The 27346-nt window shown below is 42.7% G+C and overlaps 1 protein-coding gene and 1 pseudogene across 3 annotated transcripts in view; one reads left to right on the plus strand and one right to left on the minus strand.

Annotated features, from left to right (window-relative positions):
- The window catches only part of SVEP1 (sushi, von Willebrand factor type A, EGF and pentraxin domain containing 1), a 138233-nt gene that overhangs the window by 53583 nt on the left and 57304 nt on the right, over positions 1-27346 (plus strand). For both annotated transcript variants that reach the window (XR_014506257.1, XM_083419154.1), the window contains exons 12-29: positions 1106-1300; positions 3392-3513; positions 4111-4219; positions 5499-5690; positions 5974-6207; positions 7911-8072; positions 8846-9007; positions 9857-10018; positions 12090-12181; positions 13462-13555; positions 15204-15317; positions 19622-19735; positions 20556-20757; positions 21423-21580; positions 23639-23840; positions 24227-24402; positions 24548-24672; positions 27175-27298. Coding sequence is in view for 1 of the 2 variants with exons in the window: in XM_083419154.1 (XP_083275280.1) it covers positions 1106-1300; positions 3392-3513; positions 4111-4219; positions 5499-5690; positions 5974-6207; positions 7911-8072; positions 8846-9007; positions 9857-10018; positions 12090-12181; positions 13462-13555; positions 15204-15317; positions 19622-19735; positions 20556-20757; positions 21423-21580; positions 23639-23840; positions 24227-24402; positions 24548-24672; positions 27175-27298 (2739 nt within the window). In the remaining variant the exon portion in view is untranslated. The remainder of the gene's footprint in view (positions 1-1105; positions 1301-3391; positions 3514-4110; positions 4220-5498; positions 5691-5973; positions 6208-7910; positions 8073-8845; positions 9008-9856; positions 10019-12089; positions 12182-13461; positions 13556-15203; positions 15318-19621; positions 19736-20555; positions 20758-21422; positions 21581-23638; positions 23841-24226; positions 24403-24547; positions 24673-27174; positions 27299-27346) is intronic.
- On the minus strand, positions 25538-26187 carry LOC310667817 (large ribosomal subunit protein uL22-like; annotated as a pseudogene). The gene has a single exon. The product of its transcript is annotated as a large ribosomal subunit protein uL22-like (transcript).

Raw genomic sequence — 27346 nt, forward strand, 5'->3', positions numbered from 1 at the left:
TAAAAAAACGAGTATATATATATATATATATATATATATATATATATATATATACAGTGGTGCCCCGCAAGACGAATGCCTCGCAAGACAGAAAACCCGCTAGACAAAAGGGTTTTCCGTTTTTCAATGCGCTTCGCAGGACGAATTTCCCTATGGGCTTGCTTCGCAAGACGAAAATGTCTTGCGAGTCTTGAGATTTTTTCCCGCTCCCCAACCCCTTTTTCTAAGCCGCTAAACCGCTAATAGCCTTTTAGCAGCTAATCCGCTAATCCCTTAAGCCGCTAATAGCCGCTAATAGCCGCTAAACCGCTAATAGCAGTAATCCACTAAGTCGCTAATAGGGTTGCTTCGCAAGACGAAAAAACCGCTAGACGAAGAGACTCGCGGAACGAATTAATTTCGTCTTGCGAGGCACCACTGTATATATATATATATATATATATATATATATATATATATAGTTTATGGGTATTTCCAAAAATTCTCCTCCTCTGAATTTCTCTTTTGTTCCACGTTTTCCATTAAATCTGTTGTTTGTTGTTGCTTTAATTTCCGGATTATATACAGAGCGCAGTCTGCCATAACTTTAAGATCCTTTGGTTAATTTGTGTTTTCTCTCCCTGATGAACAAAATAGTGATCTTGATGCGACCATATGTACAACTATGTCAACATTTTTGTATGGGGTGATTTGCCAATGTGCAGGTGTGCTTGTGCACATCGGTAAAACACTGCAGGAAAAGACTCTTGCTGCAATCATACACACAGTCGCATCAAGATTCCTTTGTTGCTGTGTTTAGAAATTTGCACCCATGGGTGCTATACAGGGGGGGGAAAAGATAGATGCAAATGAACTCTTAGGTTGTGGGAAATTTCACATGCTCCAGTTCCAGAATTAATTTTAGAAATTCTCCCAGGAGGAGAATTCGGGAGGAGTGGAACTGAGAAGAAGATTGCAGAGCAATCAAAGTACAGAACTTTGGGTTGCTCATCCTTGTGTACTACAGGCTCAATATCCAAAATAAAGGTGATATGCCTTTTTTTAATGCCAAGAGGAAGTACGAGAGCCTTCCTCTATTGTTTTCTCTCTTTTTTTCCTTCGCCAGGCTCTCCTTGTGAAATCCCCTTTACTCCAGTAAACGGGGATTTTATATGCACAGAAGATAAGACAGGAGTTAATTGCACATTACGCTGCATGGCTGGATATGACTTCACATCAGGTTCCAATGAAAATTACTATTGTGCCTACACAGATGGTATCTGGAATCCACCGTATTCTACAGAATGGCCTGACTGTTCTCGTAAGGTTTATTATGTATTTTGATTTCCAAGGACCTAGTGCATTCTTTGTCTAGTTGATACAGGAACTAGGAACTGGGCATTATATTAAAAGAAACCTATTCTTTAGTCTGAAGTCCTGGTTCTCATAAAACCTACAAGCAACCGCAGCTAGGATTGAGGTCCTAAAGGCTGAGGAATTGCTGGAATTATTTCTGTTTCCACAATGAAAAAGATGGTGCTGTGTTATTTAACAGAGATTCAGGGGCTGTTCCAGACCCCTGGGAGAGTTCTTATCTTCCCTTTCCTGCTAACCTCTTCAGTGACACACACAGGGGATGAGCTGGATTAGATGTCTAGCTATTAAGCAAATACTGAAATGTCAGCAAAATACTTTCCTTCTTAATTGCTAAAATATGACTCCTAATTCAAAGCACGGTTATTTGGAATGTTGGGGTTTTTTATTATTATTATAACAAATACATTTAGCCACTTACTTCCTGCCAGGATCGCAGGCCGTGTCATACTGGCCTGGCTTGCAAGTCATGGTAAACCAGATTTTGGTTTACCATGAGTGTGTGAACATGCTGACTCCCATAACCAGCTTTCCTCCTCCCAGTCTTTTTAGGTCAGGGTTTGGCTTAGCATGCTATCCAGACATGGATTGTAGTTAAAGTTTCTTCTCCTTAACCTTGGCTCACAACCATAAGGAAGAGGCCTTGCCCAAGATTTGGATGACATGCTAAGTCAAACCATGGATGCTAGTCCTAAACAGCCCAAGAAGGAACAAAGTGGCCATAATTTCCTCCTCAGGAGCCAACCATGTTTGGACTAAGTCATGGTTTAGCTTAGTGTGTCATGTGAACATGCCAAAATATGTGATTGGAATGCAATCGTACCTCAGAAGTCGAACGGAATCCGTTTCGGAAGTCCGTTTGACTTCTAAAACATTCAGAAACCAAAGCGCGGCTTCTGATTGGCTGCATTCACTTCCGGGTTTCAATCATTCGGGAGCCGATTTGTTCGGGAACCAAGGCATTCGAGATCCGAGGTACGGCTGTAATTCTTACATACTTGCTGATAGTAGTCAGATACAAGTTATTCATTATAATAGTTTCTTCACTTCTTGCTTATGGAAACAGAACCAGAAAATTATCCATTTTGACATAAAGTAACTAACAAAATTTGATATAAACGAGGCTAACATACTTTTCAGACAGCACCCCTCCAGCTGCTCCCTACTGCCCTGTTTAACTTCAGGCACATGGTGAAGACTTTTTTATTATATGTAAGCTTTTTAAGTATTAAATCAGTACTTATTTAAAGTAAACTTTTCTCATGTTATGGGAGAGGGCCTTCTTGGTGGTGGCTGCTTCCAGACTCTGGAACCCCCTCCCTGGAGAAACTAGACTGGCTCCCACCTTTTTGTCCTTCCATTGGCAGGTGAAGATGTTATTGTTCCAACAGGCTTTTAACTGAGCCTAGGACTTGCCGATCGGAAGGTTGGCGGTTCGAATCCCCGCAACGGGGTGAGCTCCCATTACTCGGTCCCTTCTCCTGCCCACCTAGCAGTTCAAAAGCACGTCAAAGTGCAAGTAGATAAATAGGTACGCTCTGGCGGGAAGGTAAACAGCGTTTCCGTGCGCTGCTCTGGTTCGCCAGAAGCGGCTTAGTCATGCTGGCCACATGACCCGGAAGCTGTAGGCCGGTTCCCTCGGCCAATAAAGCGAGATGAGTGTCGCAACCGCAGAGTCGGCCACGGCTGGACCTAATGGTCAGGGGTACCTTTACCTTTACCTTTAATGAAAGGGCTTGTGTTGTGCTGTTTACATTTTAATTATTTGTATGTTTTAAACAGGTTTTATATGCGTTTGTAGTTTAATTCTATTTAATTCTGTTTATTTGTTTTTTAATGTCTCTCCCCCCCCCCACACACACTTTTAGCAATTCTTGGTTTTATCTGTAAGCCACCATGGGGGGGGAGTGGGGGTATAAATAAAAATAATCATCTTAGGTGACTTATCATTTTTAAAAAATCTCTTTTGTACACTGCTTGGAAGCGGTATATGAGTCATTTAAATAAACGAAGAATCCTCCCGTACCCTTTTTTTCAGTGAATCGCTTGGCAAACCATGGTTTCAAATCCTTTGAGATGCTGTACAAAGCAACGCGATGTGATGACAGCAACCTTCTTAAAAATTTCGGGGACGCTTTTCAGAGCGCGCTTGGTAAAATGGTGGGTTAGTAATGCACCATCTTTTAAAATGTAATTATTATCATTTCATGAATTGAATTGCTTGCCCTCAAAATGTTGAGCACACAATATGTACAGCAGAGCGACAATATTTAATTTCACGAGTAAATTTTCTATAGCTCAAATTATTGTCTAATAATTGCAATACTTTTTACCGTTTGAATAAGATGCGTTTATATTCCTAAACCAAGCCTGTTTCCTACCTTTCGGTTAATGAAAGCTACTGGCTGATGGAACAGTTATTTCTTATTTGGAAAATAATATTTAAATCGGGTAATGGCTGGGAAGTTAAAGCTTTGTATCTAAAGAAGTATGTTAAATTAAGAGGTAGATTTTAGCATTGCACTGTTATGCATTGTTCTGTCCATGCAAAGCACTACAGTTTGCAAGGTGGAATGTGCTATTCTGGGGGGTTCTCTCAATTCCCCCAGAGGCAATTTTGGGGGGCACTGGGGGAGGAGAGATGAGAATGCCCCCTTGTGCAAGTAGAAGTCTTTGCACAGGACTTCGACTTGCAGAAATAATCAGGCAGTTTCCTAGCCAGTGTTTTCACTGTTACTCTTAAATCTTGGCTCATAGGTTCCATCGTTTTGCAATGATGTCGATGACATTGACTGCAGGCTGGAGGATCTGCCACAGAAACATTGCTTGGAATATAATTATGACTATGAAAATGGCTTTGCAATTGGTAAGTGAATTATTTTGCTGCTCACTAGCTCTAAACCAGCAAGGGACGCGGGTGGCGCTGTGGGTAAAACCTCAGCGCCTAGGGCTTGCCGATCGCATGGTCGGTGGTTCGAATCCCCGCAGCGGGGTGAGCTCCCGTCTTTCGGTCCCAGCTCCTGCCCACCTAGCAGTTCAAAAGCACCCCTAAGTGCAAGTAGATAAATAGGTACCGCTATTAAGTGAGATGGGCGCACAACCCTAGAGTCAGACACGACTGGCCCGTACGGGCAGGGGTACCTTTACCTTTTAGCTCTAAACCACCTAGCTAGCCTAAATAAGAAGGGAACCTACAGCTGTACTGATCCATCTAGCAAATCTCAATTTTGGTCTAACTATCAAATCATTGCAAACACATTTTTGAGCCCTGGACAAAGAAAAGTGAGGGGTTGTGTGTGTGTGTGTGTGTGTGTGTGTGTGTGTGTGTTTTGGGGGGAGGATTATGTTTGCAGATATGATTCAGAGTAGAGAATTTTCCTTCACTACAAATTCCCATTTTCCTTCTTGTTTTGAAAGAACAGTTATGGCGCTCTGTTGAATTCATTTCAGTATAATGTGCAGCAAGCATTGCCTAATAATTATAATAATAATAATTTTTTTTTATTTATTCATACCCCGCCCACCAGGCTGGGTTTCCCCAGCCACTCTGGGTGGCACCCAACAAAATATTAAAAATACAATAAAGCATCAAATATTAAAAACTTCCCTAAACAGGGCTGCCTTCAGGTGTCTTCTAAAACTCAGATACAGTGGTACCTCGGTTTATGTACTTAATCCGTTACAGAAATCCATTCTTAAACCGAAGCCATTCTTAAACCAAAGTGCGCTTTCCTTAATGAGGCCTCCTGCCGCCGGTGCCCTTCCACCATTTGTCTTCCGTTCGTAGACCGAGGTAATGTTTGCTAACCGGAACATCTACTTCTGGTTTTGCGGAGTTCATATACCGAATAGTTCGTTAACAGGGCTGTTCTTAAACTGAGGTACCACTGTAGTTGTTTATTTCCTTGGCATCTGACGGGAGGGTGTTCCACAGGGCGGGCGCCACTACCAAGAAGGTTCTTCCTGGTTCCCTACCTCTGCTGGATACATGTTCTGAAGTCAAGTCAGATTTCACCATGCAGTGAGGTCTTTTCATTTTCTTCTTTCAACCATTTAGCAGTGCTTCATCCGTGTGTGTTGGTATCCTTGGGAGTTGTTGCTCTATTATCATTGTGATATTTCCTCTTCATACTAATGGCTGCCAGGTCCCGGTGGCTGGGGTGGAGCAAATCGGCTAGATTATTCGTACGATGATTTCCTCGAGGCAGTTCCTGAAGAAGAGAAACCTAACCCACTATCTGGTTCGGTGAATGTGGCACACTCCCGGGTCAAAAGGCACAAAAAAATGAATGTGCCTACATCAGACCACAAAATAAAGTTGGTTTTTAATATAACTGGTAAGGAAAACCCTCTTTTTTTCATTATTGTATAAAATATTGTTTATCGGGTGTAATGTTTCATACTGTGCCTGGTATAAAAACAAGAGATTTCAAGTGAGTTTTAAGAGTGGCTTTTCCTATTCAGGAGCGGTGTCTAACAATCTGCATATTTGCATTATTATTATTATTATTATTATTTATACTCTCCTGCTCTGACTTAGGGTGTTGCGGGAGTCAACATTTTCAAGCCTTTGTGTACATGTGTGAGGTTTGTTTGTTTCTGTTTTTTCCCTAATCCCAGCTAGTGTACCATTGCCTGATGAACGAAATGATACACTGGAATCGGAGAACCAACAGCGCCTTCTAAAAACGCTAGAGACTATCACAAACAGGCTGAAAAGAACTCTCAGTAAGGATCCAATGTATTCTTTTCAGTTTTCTTCTGAACTCCTCGTAGCGGATGCCAACTCGCTAGAAGCTGAAAAGGCCTTCCTGTTTTGCAGGCCAGGCTCTGTCCTAAGAGGCCGGATGTGTGGTAAGCAAAATTCAGCTTTAAGTCTTTTTCTTGTCCTTAGTTGCAGTAAATAAAAGAAAGGTTACTGCTTTCAAAGGAGAACTGAGAAAGCATGATAGAATCTTAACAGGTGGCAAAGTTTGCAATAACGCGGTTCTGTTAAGTTATGGGCGAACATATCAGATGACACAGTGATTCTTCAAACAGCTCTTCTTTATTCTGAGGCCAGAACTGAACTGAGCTGAAGGGCTCAGTCAGCCTGCTTATATAGAGCTCCAGTACTTTGTTACTGTAACAACTTTCTAAAACTATCCAATCACTGAACGTCACTTTCGATCCTTCATTTGCATAGAAACTATCCAATCACTGAATGTCACTTTCGATCCTTCATTTGCATAACTATCTACAGTATCCCCCTGCTGGCCCAGGGTGATAACTTCAGTACATAACAGGTTCCATTCCCAGTTTCTGCTATAAAAGAAAAAATGTGAAAGAGGCACATTTTCTTAATTATTTGGATATATCTGGATATTTCAGTGCTATGCCCTATGTACCATTTCATTGTACAGCAGTGCTGCTTGTGTGATTGCAAACATTACATTTCACCGAATGAAGTCTTCTTTCAAGTTCAAACCTTAACGACCTTGCAGCTGCTTCAATTCCACAGTTTATGATCTCATCTCTTCTAGCATGTGCCTGTACATTAGTCCAAATTAAACTCTAATTAACAGGAGAACCTCTGCTTCTTAAAGGCGGCATTGGGGGGCTATCGGCAGGTAAAGTGCTTTTTTACTCAGCGCCTCCCTTCCTCCTGCATTCTGTGCCGGAGTGAGAGCCAGGTACTGAGACAAACTGGATCCCATTCCCCTGTCCCTGGGGGGGGGGGGGGGACTTGCAAGGATAATTATCAATCATAATTCACAAGCACAATTCAAAGTGTGGGTGCGGACTTTTAAAGCCCTAAACGGCCTCAGCCCAGTATACCTGAAGGAGCGTCTCTACCCCCATCATTCAGCCCAGACACTGAGGTCCACCTCCAAGAGCCTTCTGGCGGTTCCCTCACTTCGAGAAGTGAGGTTGCAGGGAACCAGGCAGAGTGCCTTCTCAGTGGCGGCGCCCACCTTGTGGAAGGCCCTCCCATCAGATGTCAAGGAAATAAACAACTATCTGGCTTTTAGAAGACAGCCCTGATTGAAATTAATGTTTGAAATTTTATTCTGTTTTTAATGTTCTGTTGAAAGCTGCCCAGGATAGAAATAATAAATTATATTAATAATAATAATAAATATAATAAATAAATAAATAATAATAAATAAATAAATAATAAACTATTATTATTATCAATCATCCTCATTTTTTCTTTGCCAAAAATCTCCCACTGTCGTGGGAACTGCTTCCATTTTAAGGCAGACCGGAATCGGAAGCCCGATTGCAAACTTTATATTATCTGCATTGCGGTGCATTCAAAGATCAGCTGAAATGGATGAGTTAATTCATCCTTCAGCCAAATTCATACGGCTTTTCTGCAGGTAGGAAATGTTTGAACAGAGGAGCATTCAGCTATGTGAAATCCCCCCTGCAGTCTGGCTGGTGTAGTTCAGACACGGGTTTTGCCTTGCCTTCTGTTGCTTGTGAGAACTGGGCTGTGGTCAACAGCTACCGTCGACAAAGATCTTCATTACATTTTCCATGCATAACTTTTATTTTGTCTGGTTAAATCACAGTTAACTGCCCTCTGGGGACTTATTACTCCCTGGAACACCATGCTTGTGAAAGCTGCTGGATTGGTTCATACCAAGATGAGGAAGGGCAACTGGAATGTAAGAACTGCCCTTCTGCTAGCTACACTGAATATCTCCATGCCAGAAGTATATCAGAATGTAAAGGTGAGAGGTTAGCAACCATGTAATACCTTTTTAAAAAGCAACTAAAGGTGTAAGTTTTTTGCTTAGACACTGCAAAAAAATTGCTTTTTAAATATTTTAATAATATTTAGAAGTTATTTTAAACAGTTGTGGAGACTAGAACTAAATGTAGTTTAGTTCACACAAGGCCTACGAGGAGGAAGAGAGGGAGAAGTCCTTTTGCACCAGCGGAAGTCCATTTCAGGTAGCCTCAGTTAAGTATTACTCAATAAAAAATGGCAATAAAACCAACAAAATCAGTAGATTGGGCACGAAACAAGAAACCAGTGGTAAGAACAGCAGGTTAAAACAATTGTGTTGAGGTTTTGAGTTGTAATTGTTTTAACCTGCTGTTCTTAAAGCTGGTTTCTTGTTTCGTGCCCAATCTACGGAGTTCTCAACCTTTTGCCTGCCCCTCGGCTGTTGATCCAATGCCACTGGTATTATACTGTAATCGGTGTGCTTGACCGAAATACCAATCACCAAATGAGCTTCTTTATTCTGTGGGCTTCACATTTTGCCTAACTGCTCAGCGCTCACGATAAGTGCAATTTGTGTTCTTGGCAGATGCTCTGTGCTAATTGCATTTTGCAAGCAGTTGTGGTGCGCAGATTCTTTGGGCTTGTAAGTGGCCAGTTACATTGTGTTTTAGAGGTTATTCTGCCTTTGGCTCCTTGGGTTATTGGCTGTTGTCCTTGATGCATATTTGAAGCTAGATATTGCTTAATTCTGCTGTATTGTTCTTCCCTAATTAGCTGAGTGCAAACCGGGAACCTATTCTCCGAATGGCCTTGAGATCTGCGAATCATGTCCTCTTGGCAAATATCAGCCTGTAACTGGATCTAAGCACTGCATTCCTTGCCCAGAAAGCATGTCAACAGTCAAAAGAGGAGCTGTGGATATATCAGCATGTGGAGGTTTGCGAAATTCAAATTCCGGGAAATAGCATGTTGCTAAACCCTATGCAGTACAACTTTCCTGATCTCTGAATAACTGGAATATTTTTGAGTAGCAACATGCATTGTATCTTTTATACTCTGCTTATCCATCCTTTAACTTTATGAAGAAAGGAAAAGACAAGGTTGAACTGAACCCATGGCTTTGAGGTACAGAAATAATCTCTTTGGGGACAATTTTCCTCCATTGACAAATATTCCATAGTGATTTCTAATAATTAACACTGATCACAGATCACTCCTGTGCATCACTGATGTCTTAGCATTTCATATATGCTACTGCTTTCCAGGCCTGCACAAATCATGACTCATCACGCAAGTCAGGTAACCAATTAGGAGTCTGATCTGCCTCCTGTTTTTGCAGCCTAGATCTCAGCAGAAGTTAATAAAAGGTGCCAGATGTCTAGTCTGGCCTTCAAATCTCAATATCCTCCTCTTTTTCCATCTTGAGAAAAAGGATCTCCAATATTTTGTGTAAAAAACAACAACACCTGTGGTACAACAGTGGTACCTCTGGTTGCGAATGGGATCCGTTCCAGAGGCCCGTTCACAGCATGAAAAGACCACAACCCACAGCGGTTGTGCGTTGTCTGTGCACACACAGGTTGCGATTCGCCACTTCTGCACGTGCGCATGAAGTCACTTTGCGCTTCTGCGCATGCGCAAGCGTCGAAACCCGGAAGTCACCCTTTCCAGTACTTCCGGGTCGCCACGGGACATAACCTGAAAGAACGTAACATGAAGCAAACGTAACATGAGGTATGATTGTATGGTAGTCGTTGAAATGGGTTTTTGTTTTGCACTTTGCAGTACCTTGTCCATCTGGAGAATTCTCTCGCTCTGGTTTAATGCCCTGCCACCCTTGTCCCAGGGACTATTATCAGCCTGACCCCGGAAAGTCCTATTGCCTGTCTTGCCCATTTTATGGGACTACTACCGTGATCGGCGCCAGGTCTATAACGGACTGTTCAAGTAAGTTATTTTCTCTGAAGAATATGAAAAATTGGCAGTAGGGTTAATGGTCAAAGTTACGTAGCAATTGTTAGGCATTCTAGGTCAAGACTTGCCAAAAGAGAGACAGAAACTCTTTATGTACGCTACAACTGCAGCTAGGATACTGCTAGCCCAAAGATGGAAGAGTGATAGAGTACCAAAAAAAGAATGGCAAGGAAAACTAATGGAATACACCGAAATGGCAAAACTAACTGAAAGTATTTGAGACAAGGACAATAAAGACTTCGGGAGAGATTGGGAACCATTTATGATATACCTACAGAAATACTGTAAAGAAGTGAACTCACTAGCAGGTTTTGAGTAAACACAATCAACAAAATTAATATATTTAGAAGGATGCTGTAAAATATATAGAAAGTGTAATAACATTAGAGGTTTAAGACATTAAAATATAAGCTATATCAAAGAATGCAGGAGAAGACATTAAAAATAAACCAGAAGAGGAAGTTGAGGGAAGTCGTAGGGGGGAGGGGAAAACTATCTTTTTCTTTATTTTTGTTATATGATGTGATAACTGGATGTTTCAAATATAAAATCTAATAAAAATTGTGGTTTTTTTCCAAGTTACATAGCAACATGCTTTTACTAATGGTTGTTTCCAAGGGAAAGCTTGTTGCTGCCTTCGCTGTCCTTTCATAGCAAGAAACTCCGTGTCACACTACGTGGAATGTTCCATCAGCACAAGCTTTCCACCTTGACAGATGGCACAGTTCCTCTTCTTCCCCTGGCATGCTGTTTAGGGGGTTATCCTGATACACACACCCCGGGCCAATTGTAGGTGGTGCACAGGGGGGAGAAGGAGGAAAGCCCTGTTGTGCAACCATCAGACCTTGTGCAGGGCTTCTGGGACTTCTAGCATGAATCCCTCCCACTGTACCCAGCACATAGGCTGGGCACTAGCAAATTCAGTCGTCCCACCGTCCTGAAGGCCAAATAATCGGGTTTATGGTTTGATAAGCTGGTCTCAAAAGTTGCAGCCTGTTTTCTTTCATGTGTGCTGGCGTTCCTCCTACTCCCACTGCTACAAACATGGTCCATACATTTGCTGGCATTCATCTGCAGTGGGCCTAAATATTTAAGAAAGATACTTAATTCAGGGATTTAATGAATAGAACTAGGGCAGGGTTTTCAAAACTTGGGTATCCAGCTCTTTTTTTGGAACTACAACTCCCATCTTCCCTAGCTAACTGAATCTGTGGTCAGAGATGATGGGAATTGTAGTCCCAAAACAGCTGGAGATGCAAGTTTGTGAAACCCTGAACTAGGGTCAGGTTTACTGAGAAATCTAGTGGGAATTAAGACAGTTAAAAGACCCATAGTTCCGGCATGGTCGCTTCTTCCTTAGACATTGCCAAAGCTTTCTAGTGGAACAAGACCTGAAGACTGGTGTTAGCTCTCTAAGAACAAAGTTGCTGAGATGTTCAAACTGAAACGTTAGTGGGAGTTTGGGTCAAACTAGATGTGTTAGCAGCCGATCCAAGTGTTTAACAAGTTGTTTTTTCCCCCTGAAAACACATGGGTTGAGGGAAAGAGGCACGCAAGTGACAACAGAAACCTTTCTCCATCCTTAGCTTGCCCCCAGAAAGATGTTTACCTGCAAGAAAAGTGTTTGGGGAGAGGTGTTGTGTGGAAGTGAGCAGCTAGTGTAAGGATGGGTGAGAATTCTGTTCAGTCCACATATTCAAGCAAACAAAAACAAGACAGAATGGACTTGGGAATGAAGAACTGACAGAGATCATAAATAAAATTATCTAGCTGTATGTGTGGCAAGAAGCTGTCACATCTTGTGTGGCCCTATACAAACCAATAGTTCCATGCTCAAAGACAAGAGAGTCTAGCTGAGGCACACATTCGTGGTTATCAGGTTCGCATGCTTCAATTGACCCTGTAATTGAATAGATCTATCTATATCTGCACAAATCAAGGCTGATTCTTTTTCCATTGCTGTATCATTGATTATGTCACAACCTTGACTCAGAGGACCTTGTCAGTGGAATTTTTACAGCTGCTTTCATTCAATCCTATTTAGGTTTTGGCTCTACTTTCTCTGCAGCAGAAGAGAGTGTAGCACTGCCAGTCTCCCCAGAAAACATCAGCAACAAATACCAAATCAGCAGCCAGGCAAGAACAAACGTCATAATTGTCTAAAGTTAGCATTAGTATTAAAAAATGAAAACATCTTGCATGCATACAGTATTTGTCTCTTATAATATTATTGTTCTGTATTTCACTTCTGTCCCACCTTTTCCCCTCAAGGAGCTAGAGGAAATAATATACCTTAAATTTTGCATGTTTGACATGTGGCTTCTAAATTGCTTTGGAGCGGGGGTTTCTTGAAAAGAAGGATACGAATCTATAAATAAGAATAGAATATAAATACAATACATGTCTCTTTCCCCTTTTATCCTCACTACAACTCTGAGATAGGTTAGACTGAGAGACAGGGTGTTATGTACTGAAGTTCTCACCCTGGGCCAGCAGGGGGATACTGTAGATAGTTTTCACTCAGGTCCACATATGCAAATAAGGGGTTGAAAGTGACGTTCAGTGATTGGATAGTTACAGAAAATGGTTACTGTTACGTTCTAGTGGAGCTCTATATAAACAGGCTGGCTGAACCCTTCAGTTCAGTTCTGTTCTGGCCCGTGAATAAACAAGAGCTGTTTGAAGAATCGCTGTGTCGTCTGATATGTTCACCCACAACTTAACACAGTGAGTGGCCCACAGTTACCCAGCGAGATTCATGGCTAAGTGTAGTTTTGAACCCAAGTCTCACCAGTTCCTTTAACCTCTGTGCTGCACTGTCTTTACAATTTTGCATACAATTTACAGTTGCAGGAATGAGCCCAAACTCCTTGCCTTGTTTTTGTGTCAGTTTGGATGAGTGTCAAAATGTGTGGTCCCTTTTGAGGGCTTTTCAATACTCACTGCGGAAATGTGCTTTTTCAATAACATTGTTCTTGGTGCTGATGATGACTACTTTTCCTCCACCTCCATTGTGCATCTTTTCCCATCACTGCCATCTAATCCCAAATGGTGATTTTGCCACAGGTGTTTCATCCATCCATTACTAGAAGCTGCCAAAACTGTGCATGGGAGCAGCAGAACAGTTCTCCCTATTCAATCAGTGTGTTCTGCAATTCAACCCAAGCAGTTGGGAATATTTCAAGCCATGGAAAATACTAAATTTAGCCCAAGACTCGATTTGGACAAAACCCTACAAACCTTCAAGCATATGATATAATAATCGTATGTCACTTACTAGGACTTGACGTTTATTTAATTATTTAACTAGCCTAGCTTATACTTCTGGGGAGGGTAAACCAGTTTGTTGCTTTCAGGGTTCACTTTGCTTGCATTTTGCTTCCTTAACAAACTGTGTTATTTCCATTGGCAAACAGGTATTCCACGAGTGTTTCCTGGAACCGTGCAAAAATGGTACTTGCAAGCATGTTGGAAGTGGGTACATCTGCATATGCTTCCCTGGATATGAAGGTAAACGATAGTGTCGATTGGCATCTTGTACAGCACACCAAGGGTTGGGTCCAAATAATTGTGAGTGGAAGGAGAGAAAATGTATTAGGGTTTTTTTTTTCCACCGTGAGCTCTTGCACCTGTGGCTCCAGTACAACTGTTTGTGACTAACTCCTACGGAAAGCATTGAAGCTTGTTAGTAACGATTAACTTGATACATCAGTATTAATAGGATGTGCAGCCTGCTCCTAAGGTTAGGGTCCCACCAAGTTCATTGGTGCATATTCCCTAGTTACTGTGTGTAGCAGAGATGGAGAACCCATGGACCTACAGAACAGGGCTGGGCGATACATGGTTTTCAGCATCACGATCTGTCACCAGCTAAGCATCACACTATACCAATGTATCACAATGTCTGAAATAAGGATTGAGCTATGTAGAGGCATTTTGCCAGCGGCTGCTTTCGTGGCTCGCTGCCCCCTGCAGGATGTAGGGGGGAGCTGAGCCAGCAGAGTTAACATTGGAATTTTTGCATATCAGACACACACACATATCATGATTTGCGATATATTGCCAGGTCACAAATTATGAAACCGATATCACGATATGGACCTCAAACCCAGTTTTGGATGATCTAACCCCCAACCCTACTCCAGATGTCGATGGACTATAGTTTGCATCATCTGACCATTGGGCATGCTGGTCCAAACATGTAGAAGATACCATGTTCCCCATCCCTGGTGCATAGGATTAAGTGACAACAAACTCAGTAGGAACCATTTCTGAAGCCACAAACAAGACCAGGCTGCATGTCCTATAACTTTAGCTAGATGGCATGAATTGTTTTCATAGAATGTATTTTAATACTGTGTATTTACATTTAAGCAGCACTTCACTTAGCTAGAAACTTTTATTTAGTTATTCACATTTCATTCTGAAATACTTGATTATTCGCTTCTCCTGAAAGATTTTGAAGCAACTTAACAATAAAAACATGCATAGCAACCATTTCGCATCCTGAACAGATACAAGATGGGGTTTAGAAACTTCACTTAAAAGTTTGTGTTGCTGAAAAAAGAAATTGTAAAAAGAAATTGTAAAGACAGCAAGCATCCTGATATGGAAAAGGAATGGGGTACCAGGCTCTCCAGACACACACACACCCCAAGCCAATATATGGGTTGTTGGGATGGGGAAAGAGGGGTTTGGATTTGGATTTGATATCCCGCTTTATCACTACCCTAAGGAGTCTCAAAGCGGCTAACAATCTCCTTTCCCTTCCTCCCCCACAACAAACACTCTGTGAGGTGAATGGGGCTGAGAGACTTCAAAGAAGTGTGACTGGCCCCAGGTCACCCAGCAGCTGCATGTGGAGGAGCGGGGAATCGAACCCAGTTCACCAGATTACGAGTCTACTGCTCTTAACCACTACACCACGATGGCTCCCAAGGAGAGTAGAGTAGAGGGGAAAGCCATTTTGCACAAGTAGAAGCCGTTGCAAAGGACATCTTCTGACAGACACACAAGTTGAATCCCGACCTTTTCGTATATACTTATTTATTTATGTTATATTCATTTGCAATTTTAGTTTGCTGTTTCTTCCCCTGCCCCTCCTTAGTAACCCCAATATATTTTTTTTCCTTTTGTGTTCTTTTGGGTTGTGTTTTAGGCTTAAAATGTGAAACAGATATTGATGAGTGCAAGTCACACCCCTGTCTCAACAAAGGGATTTGCGAGGATGGCAATGCAACTTTCATTTGCCAGTGCCAGCCAGGCTATACAGGTGACAAATGATGAACTCAGGTGTCAACTCCAGCTTGCATACTTTAAAAAAAAGAAGAAAAAAACAAGTGTTGGTCATACAGTGGTACCTCAGGTTAAGTACTTAATTCGTTCCGGAGGTCTGTACTTAACCTGAAACTGTTCTTAACCTAAAGCACCACTTTAGCTAATGGGGCCTCCTGCTGCCGCCGCACCGTCAGAGCACAATTTCTGTTCTCATCCTGAAGCAAAGTTCTTTACCCAAGGTACTATTTCTGGGTTAGTGGAGTCTGTAACCTGAAGCGCATGTAACCTGAAGCGTATGTAACCTGAGGTACCACTGTACTTGATTTCGCTTTTAAATTATTTGCCTTCTGTGGAATAAGTTCATTAGTTCCAAGAAATTGGACCTTTTCAGTCAGCTAATGATATAATAATCAGCACACTTTTTATGGTTGCGATGTAGAGGAAGTTGATACAACAGTGCATGTTTTAGAAGTTCTGATTATACAAAAAAATGCTTATTTAAGATGTCAGAGGCTGCAATTCATACTTATCTTAAAGCTTGTCCCACTGATATGGTCCGTATTCCCTGCTTTTTGCAACTTATAGATGGTTCTCATATCCAGGCAGCTTACAGAGAGAGGTCTGCTTAGCTTCAGTAACCAGACTGTGTCCAAAATAGCTGGGATTGTGCTGACAGTCTAAGATTTAGCACTTGTATTTATGGAGATAAAAATGCTGGTGGTAAGATCTAGGAGATTAATTTTAGAATTCAGTTTTCGTGAGCGTATGAAACTGCCTTCTTCTGATTCACGCCAGGACTTCCAGACTTCAGCGATCTTAACACAAAATCAGGTGGTCTCTTCAGTCAACCTTTCACTTGTTGAAACTCCATACTTTGTTAGTTACTTGGTGTAAAAGAGTCTCAAGAGTGTCGTGATAAGATAAAATACAAACAGATAAAATCTATTAAGAGCCAGAGAATTTAAAAACAGTTTGCAATCATAATAAAAATGAGAAGAAATTCCTGAAATATTCTTCCAACAGAACAATAAAAAGTGCAAAAGTTCTGTATTCCTAGATTGTCAGTCTTGGAACAGGCACTAGGAATAAATATGAGCAAGTTTTTACAGAGTAATTTGGCAAAAACAAAAACGAAAGTGGAAGGATTAGGTCTAGCAAAAGCTAAGGGTGTTCTGGTTTTTTATGCAAAAAAGGAGAACCACATTTTGGTTGTTTATTACTTTATGGCGGTGGTGGCTAAAACTTGGCCCTCCAGCTGTTTTGGGACTACAAGTCCCATCATCCCTAGCTAACAGGACCAGTGGTCAGGGATGATAGGTATATCTGTTGTGGGAGTAGCCTTTACGCCAAGAGTTTGTAGAAAAGTGGGTTGCTGGATAGTTTGCCTATTTTATTTATTTAATGTAACTTGTATGCCCCTTAAACTTTTTTTAAAAAACAACAACAACACAACAACCTCAAAGCGCTTACATTTTTTTGAGATGTGGGAAATCCTCGCATTCTAGAGAATACCTGGGCACATTGCAATGGCGTTGCAGTGCATCAGAACACCCAGCTGTGGCCTCAAAGCGGGTAAAGTGAGAAACCAAGGGGTCAGGCCCCTGTTTGGTGCATGGTCAGAATTTCAAAGCTTGAATACATAGAGCATGGGAGTTGATCAGCAATGTATCTGTACTCGAGATCTCAAAGAAAACCCAGAGAAAAATCGGATTTTTTTGTGGATTGACATTGGCTCCAATGCAATGGTTTTTCTGTGGAAATGGGAAATTGCTTGGACTAGAAAGTGTGGGACAAGTAGAAAACCACTCAGACACATGTAAAGTGTGGATGAGCCCATTTTGTCTGGTAAGAACAAGCTCTGTGGTTAAGCTATGGTTTATTGAATAAGCCAGACTCAGTCCACAGTTTCTGAGCCTGGCTTATTCACTGACCATAGTTTAGACTAAACACAGTTTGTAAGTGTCGGAAATAATAACAAACAGTGATTAGTTTTTAAAAAATAGTAGTGGGTGCTTCTAGTCTCCTTTTCTTTTAAAGTTTTATATATCATTTTCATTTTACACTTAAAGCAATAGATAATAATCCAAATACACATTTAGTTTCAACTTCCCCCCGCCCTTTCCTTGGTTCACTTCATTACTTTCTTTTCCGCTGCATATTCTGGTTAACCCCTGTCATTCCATTTTCTCATTTTTTATATCTCCATAGTTATTACTGGTGAATTTACCATATTTTTCCATGTATAAGACATCCGCATGTATAAGATGGCCCCTATATTTCGAGCCCAAAATTAAGAAATAAATTTACAGTGGTACCTCTGGATGCGAATGGGATCCGTTCCAGAGCCCCATTTGCATCCTGAGCAAAACGCAACCCGCGTCTGCATGTCCGTGTGTGCGCGGGTCGTGATTTGCCGCTTCTGCACATGCGTCTGACGTCATTTTGAGCGTCTGCGCATGCGTGAGTGGCGAAACCCGGGAGTTATCCATTCCGTTACTTCCTGGTCGCCGCAGACCGCAACCTGAAAACGCTCAACCTGAAGCGTATTTAACCCAAGGTATGACTGTATTTAGGGACGTGGGTGGCGCTGTGGGTTAAACCACAGAGCCTAGGACTTGCCGATCAGAAGGTCGGTGGTTCGAATCCCCACAACGGGGTGAGCTCCCGTGGCTCGGTCCCTGCTCCTGCCAACCTAGCAGTTCGAAAGCATGTCAAAGTGCAAGTAAATAAATAGGTACCACTCTGGTGGGAAGGTAAACGGCATTTCCATGCACTGCTTTGGTTCGCCAGAAGCAGCTTAGTCATGCTGGCCACATGACCCGGAAGTTGTACGCCGGCTCCCTCGGCCAATAAAGCGAGATGAGCGCCGTAACCCCAAAGTCGGCCACGACTGGACCTAATGGTCAGGGGTCCCTTTACCCTTTACCTTTATGACTGTATTTATATATTGCAACATTCCATGTATAGGACGGAAAACTTTTTAAAAATGGGGGCAAATATAGTCTTATACATGGAAAAATACAGTACTCTATTACTGTTAACTTTTCAATGTGCTTACAATAATTTTCCAAATAATCTACAAAACATTTCCAGTCTTTCTTAAATCTTTTTTCATCTTGATCTCCAACTCTGTTTATCAATCCTGCCATTTCTACATATTCTATCAGTTTCATCTGCCATCCTTTTTTTTGGGGGGGGGGTTAGGGGTATTATTCCCTCTTTCCATCTCTGGGCATATCCCATTTGAGTTGCTTCTAGTCTCCTTTTCTGTGGCTGTACTGGGGCGACAAAGCAAACAAACCCAAGGGCCACTCAGGCTTGTCCCTGCAGCACTTAACTATAGCTTAGCATGTCATCTAGACTAGAGCATCAACTCAAGCAAAATCCTCCTTGAGAAAATAAAAATTGAATTAAAGCTTTGTGACAAACCGAGCCACGTAGTAACTCATTGAGCCTATGCAGTGTCCAGCAAGGAGCTCTAATTTGTACTGCAAAGGAGAGGAGATTGTCAGATTCCTTAGCAGTACCAGAGAACAATAAATACCGTCTTTTTCGCTCTATAGGATGCACCCGACCATAGGACGCACCTTGTTTTAGAGGGGGAGAACAAGAAGAAGAAAAATTCTCCCCCTCTCTGCTCAGCATCCCTTCAGCAAAGCGGCAGGAGAAATGGAGCCCCTTCCATTTCTCCTCCCACTTCGCTGAAGGGGCGCTGCGCAGCTCTCCCTCTCTGCTGAAGCCAGGAGAGTCTTGCTTTCCCGGCTTCAGCAAAAGGAACCCGAAGCCTTTGGAGCGCAGCGCGAGGTACTGCTGCGCTCCAAAGGCTTCAGGTGGCTATCCCTGAAGCCTGGAGAGCGAGAGGGGTCAGTGCGCACCGACCCCTCTCGCTCTCCAGGCTTCAGCGAAAGCAACACGTAGCCTCCGGAGCACGGAGGGAGCACTCCCTCTGCGCTTTGGAGGCTTCGTGTTGCTATCGCTGAAGCCAAGGAGCCTGCATTCGCTCCATAGGACGCACACACATTTCCCCTTAATTTTCGGAGGGGGAAAAGTGTGTCCTATAGAGCGAAAAATACGGTAGTTCGTGCAATGTGGGTGTGCCACATGGCTCATTTTGAAACCTGGAAACTCATGCTGTGGGTGGAAAGCACACGAGGAACCACATAATATGTGGTAAATGAAACATGGAGACTCTGTTCAACCTGAATAGATTTTTAGAACGACCAATTCAGTGTTTTTTAGAGTTGCATCTTCCATGCATCTGAACTGTTAACAATGCTCTGTAACCATTGTTGCTTGAAGGCTTGCAGTGTGAAGAAGAAGTAAATGAATGCAGTTCAAATCCATGTCTGAATGAAGCGGTCTGCATTGATGGTACCAACTCTTACCAGTGTCTGTGTGCAGAAGGATTCACAGGTAAATAACTGATTGGTTTGTATTAAGAGTTGCCAGCTTTTTATATTGTTCCTCTGCCTTTAACAGCAGCTTTCTATGCAGACATTAGCAGGAGAAAGCACCTGAGGGTGTACGCTTCATCTTCTGACGTGTGTTGTAAGAAGTACACCAGGCTATTTTTGTCATTGCTTGTTTAGAAGCACCACTACCTTCAGACATTTCTGTTTAAATACAGCCTCAGTGTATTCTGTATTGATAGAATTGAGAGGATTTCAGCTTTTATTGAAAAGAAATATAAAGATATAGCTTTCGTTTCAGATTCATACAGTCCCTTAGCATTTTAAACAGGAACTCTGTTACATGAAAAAGATTGGCAAAGATTTTAAGCATTAATATGCTAGCAAAATATGTTGCTGCAACGCCTAAATAACTTCCCCCAGTGTGTTTTGGTGAGGAAAGGTGCATTTGTTAGTGTTGTGTTTAACCTAACTAATAAATCACTGTTGTTGTTTTCATTTTCATTAAAATGAGGCTGCATTTTAAACTGCATTTTAACCTGTATTTTAAATTGGGGTTCCCCCCCCCATTATGTTTTTACTGTAATTTTACTGGTGTTAGCTGCCCTGAGCCCGGCTCTGGCCAGGGAGGGCGGGGTATAAATAAAACATTATTATTATTATTATTATTATTATTATTATTATTATTTTCTGGAATATTCTTTAGTTTTCATCTCTGTTCTTTTTAATCTGTCAAAGTTCCTGAAATCTAGAAATTGCCCGATAAAGGCATTATGCTCCTATTCCCCCACCCCTAAGTTTCCTCTCTACACCTTTCTTCTCAGGTACTCACTGTGAAGCAGAGATAAATGAATGCCTTTCAAACCCCTGTTTAAACAAAGCTACCTGCGAGGATCGGGTTGGAGGTTTCTATTGCAAGTGTCCGTCTGGGTTTATTGGTACCCTCTGTGAAAAAAACATTAATGAATGTCTCAGCAGGCCTTGTGAAAATGGAGGCACCTGCAGTGATGCTATCAATGGCTACAGGTAAAAAGCGACAAGCATTAGCTTCATCTACAGCACAGCTCTGTACGTGTTTTTCCCAGTAATAAGCCCTGTTGAGTTTAAGGGTGCTTACTCCCTAGTAGAGGGACGCGGGTGGTGCTGTGGGTTAAACCACAGAGCCTAGGACTTGCCTATCAGAAGGTCAGCGGTTCAAATCCCCGCGACGGGGTGAGCTCCCGTTGCTCGGTCCCTGCTCCTGCCCACCTAGCAGTTCGAAAGCATGTCAAAATAGTGAACTACAGTCATACCTTGTGTTGAGTTTGCTTCAGGTTGAGCATTTTCAGGTTGTGTCCCATGGCGACCTAGAAGTAACAGAATGGGTTACTTCCGGGTTTCGCCGCTCGCGCATGCGCAGATGCTCAAAATGACGTCACACGCATGCGCAGAAGCAGCAAATTGCGACACGCGCAGACACGGATTGCATTCTGCTCAGGTTGCAAACGGGGCTCCGGAACGGATCCCATTCACAACCAGAGGTACCACTGTATTGGGTTTGTTTTTTTCAAACTGGCCATCTGCACAGGCTGCTTGGAACTTGTAGCACCAGTTTCCCCTCTGCTTTGCTCCCTCATTTCACTCAGAACAACCAGGATTTTGTTTTGTGGACTGCTGCACTAAAAGGTGCTTTTGGGGTTTTTTGTCCACAGGTGCCACTGTGTCAGAGGATACACAGGACCGCAGTGTGAAGTGAACATAAATGAGTGTGAATCCAATCCCTGTACAAACCAAGCGACTTGTGTGGATGCCTTGAACGCGTACATTTGTAAATGTCCCCCTGGCTTTACAGGCAGCAGGTGTGAAACAGGTACACAAGACCAAAGTATCAGGAGAAGGAAGGCTTGGCAAAGCTTCATGGCAACGCTAGTGCAGTTTTGAACTGATACCAGACGGCTGCCGTGAATGTAGGAGATTTTGCAAAGGGCAGTGTTCACGATCATAATGATTTAAATACCAAATCAAATCCCATTAAAAAGAGGAAACGAAAGGATATATGATTTCTGACATGATTGAGAATCGCAGAGCCAGAGACAAGAAGTTAGAGTGTTAAAATTGAGATGTGGAAATATGGAAATAACAACCAGAGGCAGGATTGAGATTTGGAGTTATGCTTCAAGGTCCAGACTATGGGAAGTCCAAAAAATTAATAATTACAATTTGGAAGATAAGTCAACCTTTTTTATTTTAGTTTTTTATTTTTATTGGATTCTGATTTGATATGTTAATTGGATGTTTTTTACTGGAAAATTAATAAAAACGATTTAACAACAACAACAAAAAGGAAACCTTTGCAAATAGAAAACCAGCATATAGAGTTTTTGTCTCTGCTGAAGTGGCAATTTCATTTCTTGTAACAGTACAGAACTCCAGTGTTACCTCTGGATTTCCTCCAAATGCTTGAGGTTTTATGCAAGAAGCTACTGCATAAACAGAACGAATTCTGCCCATGCAACAGAATCCACAAAGCTTCCCTGCAACGCTTCAGAGCAGATTTTGGGCAGTGCAATGCATTCAGTCCTTGCTACTATGGAAAAGATTTTATTCCTACTCTGCTTTATATTATGTTGGTGTGCTGTAGCACACATATATGATACTGTATACTTTCATCTTGCAATAAATAATGCTATACCTGCACTTTGCGAAAAAGGCAGCCCTGCCATTACCGTATTTTTCGCCCTATAGGATGCACTTTTCCCCCTCCAAAAATGAAGGGAAAATGTGTGTGCGTCCTATGGGGCGAATGCAGGGTTTCGCTGAAGCCTGGAGAGGGAGAGGGGTCGGTGCGCACCGACCCCTCTCGCTCTCCAGGCTTCAGGAAGCTCTGTGCAAGCCTTGCAAGCCTGGCGGGAGTTCCCGTGGGCCCGCAAGGTTTGCGGGCAGCAGCCTGCAGCCCACAAGCTCAGGGGACAGCGGGGAAGCGCAGCGCGCCTTCCCGCTGTTCCCCGACCTGGTTTGGAGGCTGGCGCTGGGGAGAAGCGCGCTTCTCCCCAGCGCCAGCCCCACAAGCTCGGGGGACAGCGGGGAGGCAGAAGGCTGCCATCCCGCTGTTCCCCAACCTGGTTTGGATTCCCCGCCCTGGTTTTGGGGGGGAAATAAAGGAAAAAATATTTTCCTTTATTCCCCCCCCCCAAAAAAAACAACTAGGTGCGTCCTATGGGCCGGTGTGCCCTATGGGACGAAAAATACGGTAATTCTTTTTGATCCCTAACAAATTATGAGCATTTCTCCTTGCCAAAGCTTTGCAAATCTGCATGTTATTCCGTTTTCTCTACCAATCAGTGTAACGCATTGCGTGGTAAGAGTTAGCTTACCATGAAACACTGGGAGCCTTTTTAAAAATATTAATTATGGGAGGGGCGTTTTCGTTGTGATGGCAGGTGGCGAAGGAAGGCTTAAACCTTCCCCTGACTGCATGCTTCAGTCCTGATAGCAATCCAATATGTAGTTGCTATTATTATTATTTATTAAATTTCTATCACACCCTTCATCCATAGATCTTAGTTTCTCTTTGATGCAACAGATGGTACGTCTGTAGGCAAGAGGTGAAGGATTTTGGGATGGCATTGTGAGATCCAACCTCAAAGCAGATTGTTACAGTCAATCCCATCCGAAAACAAGAAAGTGACATGTTTTCTGCAGGCCCTTAAAAAGGAGAATGTTAGATTTCTGGCTATATGTTTGGAGGCTGGTGCTTCTTACAGAAACCAGGCATTTTAGGATTGTCTCAGGATCAACTTCCGTAGTTCACTAATGTGGGAAGCATAAGTGGCAAAGCAAACGAAATTGTTCATTTTGAAGGCAAGCATGTTTCTTAGCAAGCCATTGAAACAGTGAAACTTCCCCTCCCCCTTCCCGTTTGTTGCAGAACAGTCTTCCAGATTTAATCTGGATTTTGACGTGTCTGGGATCTATGGCTATGTTATGCTTGACAGCGTCCTCCCCTCGCTCAGCGAAATCACTTGTGCGTTCTGGATGAAATCGGCAGACACTACTAATTATGGGACTCCCATCTCTTACGCGGTGGAAAATGGAAGTGACAATGCCTTTCTGCTTACAGATTACAACGGGTAGGTGTGAAGTTGAAAACAGTGCTGTGTTACCCTCTAGATGAATTTCAGTATTCTTGGGGACCACGTCATTCTCCATGGGCAGAGCTGTAATTTGCTGCACACACAACCTTGAAAATTTCTCAGGTAATCAGGCTCCCTAGTGAAGCAGTTTCCCCTAAATACAAAGCATTTTTGTATACATGCTTTACCCTAATATATGTTTTTTAAAAATACACATTACTTGGCTGGACAACTGCAGAGGTGTGCATTTCAAAGGATGGCTGTGTTTCGTTTTGCAAATTATTTCAGAAAGCGCAAATTTTGAAGGTTCACCTTTAAATCAATTTTTTTTCCTTATCCCTGGGCAAAGATGAATCATTTTCTTCGTTCTCTCTCTTAATTAGGTGGGTTCTTTATGTGAATGGGAAGGAGAGTATTACAGACTGCCCTTCTGTGAACGATGGTAATTGGCATCACATTGCTGTCACCTGGTCAAGCCTTGATGGAGCTTGGAGAGTGTATATCGATGGGAAATTATCCGATGGAGGCAGTGGTTTATCTGTAGGATCAGAAATCCCTGGTACGGACCTTTCCATATTTATTTGATTATATTACTTAACAACGATGCATATTGATTGAGAGGGGTTTTTATGCTTTTCAATTACAGCACAGAAGGTGGGACCCAATTCAGTTATCTTCTTGTTCTGTTTTTCGTTTGTGAATAGGTGGAGGTGCGTTAGTTCTTGGACAGGAGCAGGACCAAAGAGGAGAAGGATTTAATCCAGCAGAGTCTTTTGTCGGCTCAATTAGCCAGCTCAACATTTGGGGTTATGTTCTGTCCCCAGAACAGGTACATATGTAACATTTTATTGGGTTTCTTTGAAGCTCAGGAGTGCACTGTCTGGCAAATGAAAATATATTAAGCAATTTCCCACATTCTGGGCCTGATCCTTTGCTCTTTCTCTCATCAGCTGCTCAGAATTGTTTTATATCTGTGAAAAATAAAACCATGTTGGCAGTAATAAAATTAGAAGGTAGTAGCTGTGTTCAGACAAGAATGAGCCTAGCTTCTCCCAGGCTCACACATCCTCCTGTGGCATTTTTATGAACCACAACTTAGTGTGTCATCCAAACCCTAAACTGTGCTTGATCTATCAGTGTAAGCAGGCACACCTCATAAAGTATAGCCTGTAGCACTGCAAAACTCTGGTGTGTTTTTGTTTTGTTTTGTTGTTTTGTTTGCTGTAGCAGACTAACATGGCTACCACTTACGGGGTAAAGGTAAAGGGACCCCTGACCTTTAGGTCCAGTTGTGACCGGCTCTGGGGTTGCGGCACTCATCTCGCTTTAATGGCCGAGGGAGCCGGTGTACAGCTTCCGGGTCATGTGGCCAGCATGACTAAGCCTCTTCTGGCGAACCAGAGCAGCACACGGAAACGCCGTTTACCTTCCCGCCAGTGCGGTACCTATTTATCTACTTGCACTTTGATGTGCTTTGGAACTGCTATGTTGGCAGGAGCAGGGACTGAGCAACGGGAGCTCACCCCGTCGCGGGGATTTGAACTGCTGACCTTCTAATCGGCAAGTCCTAGGCTCTGTGGTTTAACCCACAGCGCCACCCACGTCCCTACTTACAGGATGGAGGGAGGCTAACCAGACCTTCTTCAAATGACCAACTTCTATGAGAGTGGGTGGAAGTTCTTTGGGGGGGGGTGTTTTAACTTACAATTTTGTTTTTTATTTGTAAACTGAATAGATGTTTATTCCCGAGCCATCAGTTTCTGCTTCTTCAGTTTCTTTTGAGATATCTTCTATCCTTTGAGCAACTTCCTCTTCTGGCTTAGGGACAATTTGCTCCTTCTCTGTGAGGATCATCTCAATGTGCAAGGAGAACACTTGTAGGGGTTCAAGCGACCATGAGCCCTGTAGGTCCGCCTGCGCATTTGGGGAGCTTTGTTAACCTGAATGTGCTCAATTACCAGAGAGCCTACATCCAGACCCTTGAGCTCAGCATTGCTCTCAGCATTTTTAAGCATGTGCAGGAGGAACTCAGCACTCGTTTTTGGCCAACACCCCTGTGTCCAGCCCCACTGCTTGGCCCTGGGCACATCTGCCAACACCACCATTGTAACAACAGAAGGGAACACACTGCTTCTTCGGGGTCACATCCTTCAAGTACTTGGTAGCTTTCTGGATGTGCATACCTTTGATAGCCAGGGCAGTCTCACGTGTGTTCTTAAAGTGAACACAAAGGTTGGATTTTGTGCATGATTTTGTGGGGTTCTTCGGATCAAGTGAGTAGCGGACCATTTTCAGAGCTTACCTTACAGCCACAGCTACCTCCAGGGGAAAGTGTTAAAGTTCTTTGTTTATGTATCGGGTCATACAGTGGTACCTCAGGTTACATACGCTTCAGGTTACAGACTCCGCTAACCCAGAAATAGTGCTTCAGGTTAAGAACTTTGCTTCAGGATAAGAACAGAAATCGGGCTCTGGCAGCGCAGCGGCAGCAGGAGACCCCATTAGCTAAAGTGGTGCTTCAGGTTAAGAACAGTTTCAGGTTAAGTACGGACCTCCGGAACGAATTAAGTACTTAACCTGAGGTACCACTGTACATCACTTTAAACAGGTTTTTAGTTGAAAGCAATTAGTTGCCGTAAGTTGTAGAGTTGGTTAGAGTGTTGGGGTTGTTATGTAACAGTTTTAATGACTTCCAAGATCTCTGTTTTCTCATGAAAACACTGTGTTTTTCTGAAAGGGGCGTGAATATTCAAGAGCAGGGGTCAGCAACCTTTTTCAGCCATGGGCCAGTCCACCATCCCGCAGACCATGTGGTGGGCTGGACTATATTTTGAAAAAAAATTATGAACAAATTCCTATGCCCCACAAATAACCCGGAGATGCATTTTAAATAAAAGCATACATTCTACTCATGTAAAAACACCAAACAGGCCCCACAAATAACCCAGAGATGCATTTTAAATAAAAGGACAGATTCTACTCATGTAAAAACACACTGATTCCCGGACCGTCCATGGGCCAGATTGAGAAGGCAATTGGGCCGCATCCAGCCCCCGGGCCTTAGGTCGCCTACCCCTGTTTTAGATTGTCTTTTTTCCTGCCTGATCCATGTTTCAGGAAATAAGTGAAGAACTGATATTCTTCCAACCATTTCTGCACAACACTGTGTGTCCAACACTCCCAGTATTTCTCAAAGGAAGGTCTTACATTCAGATACAGTGGACATGGGTTTGTTCAGTTTGATCATTCGCTGATCATTGCGGTGAGAAGGAAGAGGATGAATCAACTAATTAACAAGCTTGTATCTGTCCCTTTTCTCTTGAACTATCAGGTGAATTCCTTGGCTACTTCTTGTCCAGAAGAACTCCAAAAGGGCAATGTCTTGGCCTGGCCAGATTTCCTTCCTGGGGTTGTTGGAAGAGTGAAGATAGATTCCAAGAGCGTATTCTGTGCTGGTTAGAGCTCTATCTCCTAAAAGTGTTTTTGTAATATAATGCAATGGT

The sequence above is a fragment of the Podarcis tiliguerta genome, assembly GCF_965153285.1.
Source record: "Podarcis tiliguerta genome assembly, chromosome: 17".
NCBI lineage: Eukaryota > Metazoa > Chordata > Lepidosauria > Squamata > Lacertidae > Podarcis > Podarcis tiliguerta.